The sequence below is a fragment of the Malaclemys terrapin genome, chromosome 4 (assembly GCF_027887155.1).
Source record: "Malaclemys terrapin pileata isolate rMalTer1 chromosome 4, rMalTer1.hap1, whole genome shotgun sequence".
In the NCBI taxonomy this organism is placed as follows: Eukaryota; Metazoa; Chordata; order Testudines; family Emydidae; genus Malaclemys; species Malaclemys terrapin.
In genome coordinates, this window is record NC_071508.1 from 88,670,004 (window position 1) to 88,686,719 (window position 16,716).

A 16,716-nucleotide genomic window follows, 5' to 3' on the forward strand; every position below is an offset into this window, starting at 1 on the left:
GACAGCAATTCAGCAGCAGAGTCAGGAACAGAACTCAGCTCCGCGGCCACCAAACCCTGTACTTTAACCACCAGTCCATGCAGATTATGCTCTCATAGATTGCCAGCTCTCCTTATTTAAGTGCGCACACATTCCTCCATGGTCTTAGGGCACCAGCTGGCAGCTTCCAATCATTCTTCTTTTAGTTTATCCCTTGATTAACACTATGGGTGAGATTCTGCCACTCTTGCTTATGCTAAGTAGTGTCTTACTACATAATGTACTTCTTGATGTCAGTCGTGCTACTTGTGTGTGTAACAGGTCATCAGTGAGAGTAAAGGTTTCACATTCTGTCTCTAATTGAAGGTACCAGTGCTAATAATGATGCTGCTGACTGAGAGTGCGTTGTTATGGTAATCATGACAGTGAGGTATTTGGGGGCTGATGTTGCTGCTGGGAGAGTTCCCTTGGGACCAGAAAGACCTCCTGCTCTGAAGGACATTAGCTCCCTTCCCCTCCAACAAAATTGAGTTTATATCATATAAACCAGACTGGGGTTGGTGCCTGCCCTGAAAAGCCACTTAACTAGCTGCCTGGGCTGGAGGTCATTATTAGTAATTATATCTCCACTGAAGACGGATTTGGCTGCCTGCCAGTCCCAGCTCCTGCCCTTCTCTGACCAGAATGAGGAAACACAGCCAATCAGCAAGAGCTTTCCATTTCCTTTGCAGGGCCTTGACTGTTCAGCATGAGACCTCTGAAATGTCACCTGAATCTCATCTGTGTGTGCAGTATCACTGACCTGAGGCTGCCAGGGTTTTCATGGGGTAGGAGGGAACAGTGTAGTGGATAACTAGAAGAGAATTCTTCTCCATCTTCAGCTGTGACCTGGTTTCACAATAGTAAATAATAGTACTTAGTACTTATCCAGTGATTTTCATCCACAGATCTCAAAGCTCTGTACAAAGATGGGTTAGAATTACTATCCCCACTTTATATATGGGGAAACTGAGACAGAGAGATTGGGAACTGGGAATAGCAATGAGATTTCCTGATTCCAATGGACCACAACAAAAATTGTATCCCTTCTGGCTATGAAGAAAACCTCCCAAGTAACTTAAAGCAGAGTTTACTTCCTAAGCCTGCACACAGGCAGACAGAAACAATAGTTCTGAGAGGCAGAACTTACCCCATTTAGTTCTATTGCTTGTTAATGCTGAAGTCCAAAGATGACAATTAAAATTTACATATTGTTAATTATTTCACTGCTGGTCATTTTAGTAGAGACACTGTGGTTTTGAACTGCGGGCAGAGCTTGTATAGAGTACATTACATTTCCTGCAATTATTGTGGACCCTGGCAGTAGCAGGGGAGTTAAGAACCATCTCTAGCATAGGTTGCTGGCGCATAGGGTTCATATCAGGAAAACACAAAGGACATGGTGGGCATGAGGAGGTGCAAGTGTGTGAGAGAGAGAATGCCACAGATTCAGTCCTGGGATTGGGTGAAATAAAATAAGCCCAAACTCAGCTTTCCCTGTCCTAAAACATTAAGACATTTTAAACTATGAACTGGTCTGATGTTAGCAATGACATCTTTGGAGAGGTTTATCATGAACTAGGTTAGTGCTGCCCCTTCTCCATTGCTTCAGCTCCTCCCCTCCATTCAGATCCCAAATTTGGCTCCTGCCGGATTAGAGGTTTTGTGCAACAGTCTCAACAACAGTTTGAATAGAGTCTCATGGAATTGGAGATGGGAAAGACACGTTATTTATTTGTAATGTGGTAGCAACTTAGAGGCCCTGACTCACTGTGCTAAGCATTGTACAAATTTATAACAAAAGGAGGTCCCTGCACCGCAGGGCTTACATTCCGAGTCTACAATGAGAGACAACAGGTGCACACAACAGACGGACAGGGGGATCACAAGCTAACAGTGCAAGCCTCTCCAATCTGGCTTCCACTTTCTACACTCCACTGAAACTGCTTTCAGCAGAGTCTCTGACAACCTCTTCCTTGCTAAATTTCAGGGTGAATATTTCATCCTCCTCAGCCTATTGGCTGCCTTAGATATAATTGTCCATCCTCTGCATCTTGAAATCTTGTCCTCCTTTGGCTTTACACAGTCTATTCCCAGGGCCTGCTGCAGATTTGTTCCAGATTGTGTTATTCTCCATTGCTTTATCCAGACTAGTTTTTAATATCTGAACTGAAGCAATGCTGCTTCTTTCACTTTTCCCTTGGAGGACTATTTCTTAGATTAACAAATGTCAGTGTTTAGTCATAGATATATTGGATAGATAGATCTTGCTGAAGGAGATGTTTCTGTTAATCTAAATTTTCCCTTTCTTATTTGTCTTCCTGTTACTACTAGTTCTACCCTCATGTACCACTTTAAATGATTCCTATTGTTCCATGGGGTTTGGAATACTTTCCTACAATCCCTTGTTTTAGTTGTTTCTATGGCCATGTCTACACTATAGCAGCATAGCTACAATGCTGCAGCTATGCTGGCATAACCCCTGTAGTGTAGACATAGCCTACGCTGATGGAAGAGGTTTTTCCATCGCTGTAGGAACTCCACCTCCCCAAGTGATGGTAGCTAGGTTGATGAAAGCATTCTTAGCTGTGCCTACACTGGGGGTTAGGTCGGCATAGCTACAGCACTCAGAGGTGTGGATTTTACACACCCCTGGGAGCCGTTGCTATGTTGATCTAAATTTTAAGTGTAGACCAAGCTTAAGAAAACTACTTTGATGCAAGAGCTTTGAATTAAACAGCTGCACTGAAGAAAATAATCCCCTGGGATATCATTGTGCACAAGGTACACTAGCCTTGCAGCAGTGACAGCCTTAATTAATATTTCTTTCCACACTCATCCTTTTTTCTCTTCCTGTATGACCCCTTTCAAAAAAACAGACAGCAGATAAGGAGAAAACACAACAGCCCCACACCTAATATGCTGCGTAGGAAATTCTCTTTTTGAGTCAGAGTGTAATAAACCCCTTTCCGAGTGCAGAAGAGAAGTTTGGGAATAGCAATTTAAAAGCCACAGGGAGTAATGTTTGCTTCATATGAATGCAGTTTAACAGTGGCTTTCCAGTCTCAAGACCTGAGCTAAACCATTATTTTCTAACACAGTCATAGGACAGTGCTGCCCCAACCACACTAGCAATAAAACACATGCTAGAAAATGGACACCCTCCACCCCTGATTAATGCCGATAGCTGTGTTAGCATATGGTTATATTCAACTGGAGTTGTGCTCAACAGTGCACAATCTCAGGTTGGGGAACCTAAAAATTGAGATACTTAAAATTAGCAGGTGCTTTTGAAAAAGCCCTTTGGGTGGCATGAGGTAAAATTTACTGTTTGTAAAGCTCTTTGAGTGCCTCAGATGCAAGGTGCTATGAAAGTACAAAATTCTGTTATCTCTGAGGTGAGCAAAATGGTAGGTATAATAAAGAGTAACTCACCTTTAGTAGCACAATACAATCACTTTAGGCTGTTGGTCAAGAATGCAAATATTCCTTTCTTTGTGAGAGGGAAGGTGAAAAATGCAGCACCTCATTTTCTTTTTTAGAAACTGTTAATTATTTTCAGGCCCTGCACTAAAGGGGAAGAACTAAAGATTAAATGCGCCATGATCACAAAAAAACAAAACAAAAACAAAACCCCAACCCAAACCAACCACCAAACTACACAATATTAAGGCTCTCATGGAGCAGTCACTGTGAAATCCAAACTAATACTACGCGATTCTTTGACACCTCTTTCCAGCTCAGGATAGTAATAGAAACTTCCCCCCAAGCAGAGTGAAGTGTGTTTCTACTCAGACACAGGACTATGTAATCGGAGAATCCCATATTTAGTTTTCTCTCTTTGCTTCTGCATTAAATGTGATTCATTTAAAAGCCAAGTCGTGGTTTTACTATCAATGCTGCAAACTCAATCTTGGATCTCAAAATCAAGCTACTGACAATTTTATTGATGCTCCCTGAGGGAGAATAGGATCTAATTTATGTTTCCAAAGCTGTATTACCTCTGAAGGGCTAAAGGGGAGTGTTTTAAAATAAGCACATCTGACTCAGACATACATAGGGAAGAGATCTGTTGCATGGGTTGGTACTGCTTAGATACAGTCACCTTTTCTGACTATGCGCCTGATTCACTTAATTAGTGGTTTCCAGGAGCGGTGCTGCAAACTGGCAGCAACACTGTTTGCTCCCATCCATTCCAGTGTGGGACCAGGATCCAGTCAGTACAGCCAAGAAAATGGAAGGGCCAGGACCAAGCTGGCTGGGGGATTCAACCCATCTCCTGGGCAGCCTCACCCAATGTAGCTGAGTTGATAGTTGCTCCTCTCTGGAAGAATCCCTGGGGTAGGACAGCTGAAGTGCTAGGCTGCCTCTTTCAATGCAATTGCTCCCATGGGCACACAGGAAGCAGTTTGCAACTCACTGTCCCAACACAGGTGAATCATTTCCCATAACTGCACTTTAAGGGCTCGTCTAAAATAGGATAAAAGAGGGGGAGGGTGGGTTTAAATGTGTGACCAAATATGTTTTAATGAAACACATTTCAGGGCCCTGGTACAGAGAGGAGCTGTATTTTCACGTCACCTCAATCAGCTAATGTGTGTTTCAATAGCTCCTTAGAGTTTAAGCCAGAAGGGACAATTAGATGATTTAATACAGGGGTTCTCAATCTTTTTGTTTCTAAGGACCCCACCGCATGCTATAAAAACTCCAATTCCCCCCCCCCCCCCCCACAACAACTGTTTTTCTGCATATAAAAGCAAGGGCTGAGGTTAGGGGGTAGCAAGCAGGGCAATTGTCCGGGGCCCCACAACATAGGGGGCCCCGCAAAGCTAAGCTGCTCAGGCTTCGGTTTCAACTCTGGGTGGCAAGGCTCAGGGTCCCATGCTGCAGCCCTATGCAGCAGGGCTTCAGCATTCTGCCCTGGGCTCCAGTGAGTCTAATGCTGGCCCTGCTCAGCAGACCCACTGAAACCTGCTTGCGACCCCCCACGGGGCCCCGGACCCCAGTTGAGAATTGCTGATCTAATCTGACCTCCAGTAGGTCAGAATTTCACCCAGTTACTCCTGTGTTTGACTAACTGTTTGACTATAATTGTGTTTGACTAAAGCACATCACCTAACAAGGCATCCAGTCTTGATTTGAGAACTTCAAGAGATGGACAATCCACCATTTCCCTTGGTAGTTTGCTCCAGTCTGCATTAAAATACTGTATACTGGAGTTTTTAAAAGTGTCAGTTCACATGTATTCACTAGCAGTTTTAAAACACCTTTTTAGCTTAGTCTAACCCTCAGTATTTGGTTCACATCAAGTGCCGCTAACAACTCACACAGCTGTGCCAGAGCCAATGAAAATACCCATTTACTGTAATCACAACCGTTTAGTTGTTAATGTATCGATTTAGTTTTTTAAAAGCCTCTAAGAACAACATTCCCAAGAAACAAATAAAAATGGTGAAAATTGTTCAACTTTGAATGGATATTTATTCAATTTGCAAAATGTTACTTCCTGCCATGAAAAAAGAGAGGGAAGCATGACGACAGAGTCCCCAAAAGGTTTTTCCCTTACACTAGAGCTTAGAATCATCAAATCACAGAAATGTAAAGCTGGAAGCGACCTCAACAGGTCATCAAGTCCATCCCCCTGCACTGAGGCAGGACCAAGTAAAACCAGACCATCCTTGACAGGTATTTGTCTAACCTGTTCTTAGAAACTTCTAGTGATGAGGATTCCACACCACTCCCTTGGAACTTGTTCCACAACTTAAATACTCGTATAATCAGAAAGGTTTTCCTAATATCTATCCTAAATCTGCCTTGCAACAGATCTAGCCCATTACTTCTTTTCCTATATTCAGTGGACAAGAGAACAGTTGATCACAATCCTCTTTATAACAGCCCTTAACATATTTGAAGACTGTTATTCTTTTTTGACGTCTAAACATGCCCAGTTTTTTTTTTAACCTTTCCTCACAGGTTTTCTAACCCTTTTATCATTTTTGTTGCTCTACTCTGAACTCTCTCCAATTTTTCAACATCATTCCTAAACTGTAGCACCCAGCACTGGACACAATACTCCAGCTGAAGTCTCACCATTGCTTAGTAGAGCAGGACAATTACCTCCTGTGTCTTACATACAAGGCACCTGTTAATACATCCCAGAATGATATTAGCCTTTTTAGCAACTACATCACATTGACTCATATTTCATTTGTTATCCACTATAACCCCCAGATCCTTTTCAGCAGTACTTCCACCTAGCCAGTTATTCCCCATTTTGTAGTTGCACATTTGATTTTTCCTGCATAAGTGAAGTACTTTGCACTTGTCTTAACTGAATTTTCTCTTATTGATTTCAGACCAATTCTTTAATTTGTCAAGGTCATTTTAAATTTTAATCCTGTCCTCCAAAGTGCTTGCAACCCCTCCCAGCTTGGTGTCATCCATAGACTTTACAAGATTTTCTCCAATACATTATCTCAGACATTAATGAAAATATTGAGTAGTACCGGACTCAGGACAGAACACCACTAGATATACCCCTCCCCCAGTTTGACAGCGAACATTGATAACTACTCTTTGATTACTGTCTTTCAGACAGTTGTTCACCCACTTTATAGTTATTTACTCTAGACCACATTTCCCTAGTTCGCCTATGAGAATGTCATGATTATGCTGGGTTTCAAAAATTGCCTTATTGTGGATTGTTCCTTTAAATAAGTGTACAGCAAACGAGTAGCATAAGGAAATGTGTCCAATGGTTAAAAAAGCTGACTGGGAATCAGAGTTCAGGAGTTCTATTCCCCACTTTTTCATTGTATGACTATGGGCAAGACATGGTATAATTTTTCTGTGCCTCTGTAAAATGGGTACAGTACTATTTACATAATGGGTATTGTGTATCCCATCCCATCTCCTAGAACTGGAAGGGACCTTGAAAGGTCATCAAGTCCAGCCCCCTGCCTTCACTAGCAGGACCAAGTACTGATTTTGTCCCAGATCCCTAAGTGGCCCCCTTAAGGATTGAACTCACAACCCTGGGTTTAGCAAGCCAATGCTCAAACCACTGAGCGATCCCTGTAGATTCAATAATTAATGTTTTAAAGCCCTTTGAAGTTGTCCAGCTCTATGTACATGCTAAGAATTATTACTGAGTGGAATGTACCTGCCTATTGCCTAAGAATAAGGCTGTGAATCAGGGAGATATAAGTTGCAGGAACATCTTAATGTCAGAGAGGTGAAAGCTTTGGATCTATCAGGCTGCTAGAAGTTAACTGGAACTGTCTGTGCACATAGATATGTGAGAGTAAAGCCTGAATGAATGATATGTAACTGGACCATGACAAGAAAGTTACTATTAATTTGAACTCATACATTTGGATTCTGGACTGTAGCTAACTAACTCTGCCTTGGTAGATTGGATATGGGATACAGAGGCTGTAAAACAATCAGTTCTTCTTAATGCTTTGAGTAGAGGGACACAGGTACAGCTGATAGACCAACTGAGGCTCCTGGAGTCCTAGGATATGGGCCGCTGCTGCAGTCTCCTGAAAGTGCAGGGTGGAAATGACACAGCTAAACCCTTGTAAGTTTTCATAAGGGTTTAACTGAAACAACAGGCAAATATGAAAGTCATGGCAATTTATTTTGATTAACAAATGTATGCAAATATGTGTGCAAATAAGCTGTGGCCATCCAGCTCCTCGCAAGCTGCCAGTGAAGCTTTCTGCACCAAAAGGTTTGGGCATCTCTAGCGTCTTGTATCCTACTCAGTCTCTAGTTTTGGATCCAGAATATCTGCCAGGGGAAGCTAAGAAGGCAACGTGCATGGGAGCGTTGAGGAAATGTGACAGACTCCCTTAGCTCTTCCTAAGGGGATTCTAACAGATGGGAGGGAGCTGAAAAGAAAGGCGATGGCCGCTCAGAGATTTGGATGAGACAATGGGGATGAATAATTTGAAGTGCTTCAGCATGTTGCCCGATGAGGTTGAAAGAAAGTTGGTCATTTAAAGTTTTAAAATAGTTTTGTTTAAACAGTATGTAAATCATCTTATTGTAGCTGTGTGGACACAAATCCTATTTGATGGTCTAGGATTGTATAATGTAGGCCTGTAGTAGAAATTTAAGCTCCTATCTTCCCCTCCCAATGCGTGACACAGAGAGACGATTTTTGCACACCTTTCAACTGACACTATCTAGTAGTTTGGGGATGCTAAATTTGGGCATTGTCCCCTACTAATGGATGAAATTAATCCCAGGGGAAGAAAATAGAGCTGCACGAGGGGTAGATTTGGTGCAATAGGGCTAGAAATAAAGTGCTCAGGAACCACCTTGGAATTTAAAGAAAACAGTTTTTGTGGGATTGAAACAATTCTAGAGCAGTTTTGTGAACTCACACACAACTGCACTGTGTGTGAGTTCACGAGAACAAGACTGAGAAACTGACCAGACTGGTTTCTGTGTTCAAGCTGAAAGAAGAGAAAAAGCTAAGCAAACCACATAAAAAATTAAAAGTAAATTAAATTTATACAGTTCATTTAAATTTAATAGTCTGAGGTGTTATTAGTAACTCAGGGAAGGACCTTTTTTAAACTAAATTACATTTATTTTGACAATGTCAATTTAAATCCTCAGGGTGAATAATTTTGCAGAGAGGCTTTAATTAATATGTATATCCCAAATGCAATCTTAGTGTCCTTACCACCTTGCATAGGCATCCTGAGTCACTCGTGCTGATTGGGATTCATCAACCTATATTACATTCCTCCTCTCATGCAAGCTTTTAAATATGTTTATAAACATATTTTATATCACACCCAAGATAGGACAATTCTTGTATACTTGGTAGAATCAGGAGTAGCATATTTGCAACCTTAAAAATCATATTTTTTAAAAATAGTCCTTACGGGTTTGACCCCTTAGATTACTGAAATGAAGAAGATTGTTTAAAAAAAAAACCACTTATTCTCCATTGATGCTTTTGTTTTCTTGTTGTTCACTTTTCTCCATTTCATTTAGTTTGGACAGTGAATTACAGTGACGCTTCCTGGTTCTGATACATGAGCTCAATGCTGTTTTGTTTGGGTGTGCTACACAGCAGGGGACTGTTTAAATAAAGGAAAGCTATTTTTATTTAAATTTTAAAACCACCATGACAATCTTTCTTTTCAGGTCCTGTAAACCATTACTCCTCACCTCTTTTTAAATAAAAAACAGGCTTTTGGATCTGAACTATATAACAGCGCCACTTTAAGATGGTCTCCCTGAACATTAAAAAAAGCTGGAAGGTGTGGAGTAGGTGTCTCTGAGTCTATATATATATTCCATTCTTCTTTCATTTACAGTAAAAGCAAATATCTAATATCAGTAAAATCAAAGGGTTTGATGATTCAGCAAAGAAACGGTCACCCAAGGAATTTTAGATTAGTTCCTGTCTCAGTGGCAATATGCTCGTGTTATTCACGACTCAGGAAGAACGGAGCTACCACAACCTTCAAAGCCTCTCTAGATCTACACAGTGTTGCAGTAAAGTGGTTTTCAGTCAAGCCTGTGAGGGGTAACAATTCCCAACATCCCAACCAAAGCATATCATCAGTAGTGCTTTGGGAACTATGTTGCTATTTCTTTCTTTACAAAGAAGATCAAACAAAAAAGCACAAGGCCACACAAAATTGACTCCTTGGTATCAGTATAACAATTTCCCCCTTAACATAGTGCATGTGAGCCTATTACAATACAGCATCAACCATGCACAGCAGTGAAGAGATTCCATTTGGAGAATTAAAAGGAGAACATGTTTCTTCTAGTAGAACCCAGGAGTTACTATATTAGTGAAATCTTACTCTTTGACAATAAATACCATTGTTATCTCTTCTTATACTTGAGTGTCCATTCTCTTCGATGCGTTTGTGTGTGTGTGTGCGCGCATGTGTGTGTCTGTGTTCTGGATGGGAACTGTGCGCTGGTACCACAACTCCAGAAGCAAATTGCATCTTGACCCCTGGAGCTCCTTAGGCTTGAAAGCCAAAAGCTGATGCTCTCTCTCTGAGTAGTTCCCGGCACAAATGACAACTCCAGCTCCCTGTAAATCAATGAAAAATCAATCAATCTCACATGCACATTATTAACTCTGAATACTGAGACTGTATGCTAGGAATGGTTTCAATGGGACTGAAGATATCTGCCCCAACTGGAATTTCCAATGTATTTCTGAAGCAAGTACAGCATTGCTCCTTTCCCGCTGGTGTTGTTCACTTAGAGTCAGACTAACCCCAGAAGTTACTGGTCAGTTGTGATGTGCAGCCTCACAATACTTTTTGCCATTTGATAACTTAATCCCGGCACTTCCCAATTAAACAGAAATCTTGGCTATTCAATTTCCAAAAAGTTTCTCCCTGTCAGTTTGGTTTCCTCTTTAGCAAAATTTAAAAAAACATAAAACTCCTGTGGTCTTACACATCATGGCTACATAGTTGATTCACAATTATTCTTGTCTCAGCCCTGTTAGACATTCCAGTACACTCCATTAGAATCATTCTGTAGGCCTCTGTCGGTTTCTATTGGGCTCTATTGATTTTAATTGGAGGCCCACCAACCTCAAGAACTAGTAGATCAATGGGCCAGTTCTTATGTTCCAAAACCAACTAACAAATCAGAACCAGCAGAAACACTTTCAAGTGCAATTTCTTCCAAGGACATAACTATGTACTGAATATAATACAGATCTGAAAATGTCTCCCTTTCCAAGGTACAGATGGTCTGAACAGCACTGAAAACTACCCTAAATAGTTTTTGGCTAGTCTAAATATGTCAAGGAGGCACTGCACATGCTGCCTGAACACAACAAGAAGATGGAGTCTCACTGGCCATTATAACTCCATGTTCAATGACATTGTATGTGGATTAACAAAAACAAAACCATTCCCATAAAACATTAGAGACAGGCCTAAACCATAAGACCATCTCTAATTAGGGCATTTATAAACTCTACTGGGGAAGAAAAGGAGAGATTCCTTAACTCTACAGTAACTGGAGTTCTTCAAGATGTTTTGACCCTATGGGTGCACCATGTGTGTGCATGCGCCCCCATGCGCCTTTCATCAGAGATTTTTCAGCAACAGCATCCATGGGTCTGTGCCTGCACCCACACATCTTCATGCTCCAGATGGAGAATATATAGAATATATATAGGGGCAGACCTGCCATTGCTCCAGTTTCTTCTCAACCCCAAAGTTCAAAGGCAAGGACTCTGAAGCAGAGAGGAAAGGGAGGGCAGAGTGGAGTACCCCTAGGGACATAATATTTCAAAGAACTCCAGTTACTGTACAGGTAAGAAACCTCTCCTTCTTCAAGTTATTGTTCCTATGGGGGCTCCATGTTAGGTGACTCCCAAACAGTACCTCAGGTACGGAGAAGGGTACTGAGCAGACAAGTTCAGAACAGTTTGGCGCACAGCCTCACCAAAGGCTGCAGCTGATCTAGAGGTGTGAACGACAACATAATGCTGGGAAAAGGTGTGCACCAATGACTAGATGGCAGCTTTGCAAATGTCTGGAATGATATGTTCTTAAGCGGGGTTACAGAGGTGGATTTCACCCTAGTGGAATGAGCAGTTCCCAACATAGATGGTGTACCCCAAAAGCTTCGTCACATGCTAAGATACATCCTAAGACTCATTTAGATAGTCTTTGGGTGAAAAGAGGAGTTCCTTTCATTCTCTCTGAAATGGAGACAACAAGTCTAGATGAGGATTTGAAGGGTTTAGTCTTGTTGAGATAGAAAGCAAGGACTCTTTTCACATCTAAAGTTTTGAGACTGGTCTCTTCCCTTGAAGCATGAGGTTTGGGGTAAAAAAGAGCAGTAGCTGAATGTCCTGGTTGATGTGAAAGTCTGATGAGACTTCAGATAAGAAGCAAGCATGAGGACAAAGTCACCTTGCCTCGGTAGAACACAGTACATGGTGGATCAGTCATAAGAGCTCCCAATTCACTTATTCTTCTGGCTGAAGCAATGGCTATGAGGAATGCAGGTTTTTGCAGCAGGGAATAACTCCCCATACGTTCAAAGGGGGTTTCTCAAGGCATTGAGAACTAAATTAAGGTTCCAAAGTGGAGTAGACTGTCCTATGTGAGGAAAGAGGTTGGCCAATCCCTTCAGGAATCTTGTAGTGGCAGGTTGCACAAAAAGTGACACCCCTTCAACTGGCTGGTGAAAGGCTGTAATGGCAGCCAGGTGAACTTTAATAAAGCTGAATGATAAGCCTACATTTTTTTTTCAATTTAATAGGTAGTCATGTATGATAGAGAGGTAAGACTCAGAGATGGAGAATGACAGCTGTTCACCAAAGTCAGAAATGACAGTTCAGCCTACTGTTTAACCCTGGGTCCAGGGTGGGCAGAGACCAGAAACGAACCAAGGTCAGTACCAGGACAGAAGTTGAATGCCAGAGCTAGAGGGTAAACTAGAGTTATAGGCCAGGGACAGAGCCGGGGATCAAAGCCAAAGCTAATTGAGAATGGGCTGGAGCAAAAGCAGGAGCAGGGACTGGAACAAGGCAAGCACAGTTGCAGATATGATATGCATTTAGCAGCTGCTGATCTGCTGGGAGGCCAGTTTTATAAGCAGAGCTGCTAAACCAGCTGCCAATGAGGAGCTGTGGCTACTGTGTCAGTTCCAAGGCAGTGAAGCTGGGCTCATTGGTTGCAGTGAAGTTAGTCAGGGTGCAGGTCAGCAGCTGGTCCGAAATGGTCTGGCCCCTCACAGTAGGTTTTCCTCAGGACAGGCCTCCTACTATTCAGCAGCACAGACTGCAGCTCAAGAGAACAATCCTGTTCTAGGCCCAAGAGCCATCGAGGAGCAAAGCCCAGAGGTGTAATAAGGTGAGATTGGGGTGGGAACTATATTTGTCTAAACCATTTTGGAGCTAAGAGGATAATCACTGCTTTCTGCTGTTTCAGCCTATTCAGGACTCTGAGGAGCAATGGTGTTGATAAGTGTATAGCAGAACCTGAGGCTAAGGGCTGAAGAAGGAATCTTCCAGGGAGTTGTGACCAAATCCTCCCCTAAGGCAGAGGTGATGGCATTTTGTATTGGAGTCACGAAGAGGTCTATCGCTGAAGAACCCCAGGTGAGAAAGATCTTCCGAAAGACAGTATTGCTCAGTTCTTATTTGTGATCCTGGCACAAATGTCTGCTCAGAGTGTCTGCAAAGGTGTTCTGCAGACCCGGTAGATGGGCTGAGATGTCAATTTGGTGGGTGAGACACCAGTTCCAGAGCTTTATTTCCTCTGCACATAAAGATTGGGATGTTGCGCCTCCTTGGTGGTTGACGTAGTATATCATCGCTCGGTTGTCTGTCATGCCTCTTACGGAGTGACCCTTGATCCTGAGTAGGAAGTGAAGGGATACATATTGGACTGCCCTGAGCTCAATAACATTGATGTAGAGCAACAATTCCTGTGGGCCCATTTGCCCTGTGCTGTGGAGTTTTGAAAGTGAGCTCCCCAACCTCGCATGGATGGATCTATGAGGATGATCCTTGTGGTAGATGAATCCTTGTGGAAGATGAATGCAAAAATGTAAAACCTTCTTCTGTTGAATTTGGGAGGAACCAATTCAATTCCCCCCAGTAACAGGAGGGATTGAGCTTCCTGCTTCAAGAGACCCTGATGAGAAGGGTTTTTGAAAAGGGACAGGGAGAAGGGGGAAGGAGTTGAATGGGATGGTGTATCCTAATAAAATTATTTCCAGTATCCATCTGTTTGATGAGCTCCCAGGAAGGTGTGAAATGGGAGAGAGAATCCCCATAAGTGGATGGAGGACAGAATGTTACAGCGTAGGATTCATACAGCGTGGTGATTCATGACGGTCAACCAACAGGCCAAAATGGCCACTTGGATGAAGTTGGTGACTAGGAGGTAGCAATAGAATACTGCTTGGGGAAGGTGAAATACTGAACTGGGCGAGACTGTTGGACTGTCTGTGACTTGTTATATTTTTGTTGTTGCTGCTGCAGGGATGTAAATACCCAAGGATTGCAGGGTCTTTGTGAGAGTTCAGGGACTCATCTGTCTGATTGCTGAAGGGCTTGGGCCCTTCCAAGGGAAGATCTTCTAATGTATTCTACACTTCTCTAGGAAGACCAGAGGATTGCAGCCATGAACCTTGACACGTAAATATAACTGAAGACATAAAGTGAAAGGCTGTGCCAGCCACACTGAGTAAGGCTTGCAATTGTCTCTTCTTCTGAAATAAAGGCTTGAAATTGGTCCTTCTGCTCCTGTGGCAGATGGTCAATAAAATATTTGATGTAATTGGTGGAGTTGTACTTCACCAACACAGCATCCCTGAACTGTAGCACAGCTGAAGAATAACTCTTGCATCCAAGTATCAAAGTGTCAGTCTGGATCTGTAAAAGCAGCAAAGAGTCCTGTGGCATCTTATAGACTAACAGACGTATAGGAGCATGAGCTTTCGTGGGTGAATACCCACTTCTTCGGATGCATCCTTGCAAGCCTTACTCAGTGTGGCTGGCACAGCCTTTCACTTTAGGACAGCCTACTCCCCACATTCTCCAACATGGAGTATTGTAAACTCCCCATATTTGAGAGGTAGATTAATGTTAAACAGCGCCCAGACCCACCAAATTATCAGCCCTCATCCCCACTAGACAGGAGACTTCTAGCTCAGGCTTTCCCCGGTACAGAATCTCCAGCCCTTCCAAATGGTCTCTTGTTTTCCTTCAGGACTGGGTCCTTGATCTGCCTCCCTGGTAGCCAACTGTCAGCAATCAGATGTGCACTACAAAGCTACCTGACATTTTGCCTCTGCCTCATTGCTCTAAGTCCGGTTCCCAATTCCTTCACCCACCTTGCCCAAGACCACCTTCTGAATTTCCTCCCTCCTCCCCATGGGCCCTGCTGTGGCTCTCGATGTAGACTTCCAGAACATGTTACCTTCTGGAGGTTCAGACACTGGTGGGTTTAAGCAATACATGTGATAGCCACGGTCGCAGTCATCACAGAAGAGCAGCTGGTCCTGAAGCAGAATTGTTGGCGGGGAGAGGGAAAGCAAGAGAGAGAGAGACACAGAGAATGTTGATTAGTCTATTGCTGAGGTGGGAACACAAGCATATATAAATCAGTACTGCACACATTTGAACACAGCTTTAACAATAAGCACATAGGGAACGTGAATGGATTTACAAAACCTCACATTTCTGCTTCCAGGGTCAACCACACACTCTCCTCACTTTGCCACAACGACCCCTTCTGGCCACATCTGAGTTGAACAAGACGGCTTGAGTTTCTAACTGATAAATCTCCCTTTGAGCTGGGGGAATGCACTAGCAAGATCAGATAAACAGAGAGACATTTACCCCCAGACCACACCCATATATGAGATTGGATTTCCCACTTCATTATGCCCTCATAGACTTTAAGGCCAGAATGGACCATCATGGTTATCTAGTCTGACCTGCACATTGCAGGCCACAGAATCTCGTAATAGGCCACTCCTGTAATAGACCTCAAATCATGATTTAAAAACTTCAAGTTACACAGAATTCACCGTTTACTCTAGTTCAAACCAGCAAGTGACCCATGCCTCATGCTGCAGAGGAAAGCAAAAAAAACCTCCAAGGGTGTCTGCTAATCTGACCCAGAATGAAATTCGTTTCCAACCCCAAAAATGGTGATCAGTTAGACCCTGAACATGTGAACAAGACCTACCAGCCAGAGACCCTAGAAAGAATTATCTGTAGTAACAGAGAGTCCTCCCCATCTAGTGTCCCATTTCCATCCATTTGGGATATTTGCTACTAGCAGCCAGAGATGGACCACAAGCCATTGTAGGCAGTCTCAATAATATATCACCTCTTCCACAAACTTATCAAGCTCAGTCTTGAAACCAGTTGGGTTTTTGCCCCCACTGCTTCCCTTGGAAGGCTGTTCCAGAAACCTTCACCTAATTTTAAGCCTAAGCTTGCTGATGGCCAGTTTATATCCAATGTGTTCTTCTTTCAGCACTGGCCCTTTCAGTACTTAAATGACTCCGCTCCCTCCCCGGTGCTTATCCCACTGATTTATTTCCCGTCAGCCTTCATTTGGTTAGGTTAAACAAGCCAAGCTTAAGTCTCCTCTCCAAAGGTAGGTTCTCCATTCCTCTGATCATTTCCGGTGTTACCTGTTCCAGAGCATCCCCTCTTGCCAGGACCCTTTTACTCTCCGGCTTGGACAGAACAAATTTTGCAAAGTTCAGCAGGTTAGTGAGTGGGGTCTGTAAATGAACTGTTCCTATCATGAGGACTGTAGCTCTTCACATTGTCACAAAAAACTATGTTCAGGCGGGTGACACCCATATACTGCACTGTAAATCCCCCCCTTCACTCTTAAAACAGAATGCACCCAGATTCTTAAGATTTTTCTGTTTTATTGCTAAAAACAAAATCCAGAGAGCTGCTTGACATTTATCTTGCTACGGAGCAAAGGAAATAGATTAGATTATCAATAAGAAGTCCCTTCCAACCCGAATGTTTCCATGGTTTTGGGTTTTATCATAAAGATTGAAGTTCATATGAGCTTCAAATTGGGTGACAATGGGAGATTAGTAATAGGAGATAGACCTGCCATCTCTAGACCACTACCCATTCAAACCCAGCCCAGATCACAGCTGTTCAATGACCTATATGACATTGGGTTTGTG

The 16,716-nt window shown here is 42.8% G+C and overlaps 1 protein-coding gene across 1 annotated transcript in view; it reads right to left on the reverse strand.

The window, feature by feature from the left end:
- Positions 1 to 7,641: 7,641 nt before the first annotated feature.
- Positions 7,642 to 16,716, reverse strand: part of DPF3 (double PHD fingers 3) — a 205,527-nt gene continuing 196,452 nt past the window's right edge. Inside the window, exons 10-11 of the mRNA XM_054026168.1 lie at positions 14,970 to 15,051; positions 7,642 to 10,096 (exon numbers count right to left, since the gene is read on the reverse strand). Of these exons, the coding sequence (XP_053882143.1) occupies positions 10,026 to 10,096; positions 14,970 to 15,051 (153 nt within the window). The 3' untranslated portion in view covers positions 7,642 to 10,025. The remainder of the gene's footprint in view (positions 10,097 to 14,969; positions 15,052 to 16,716) is intronic.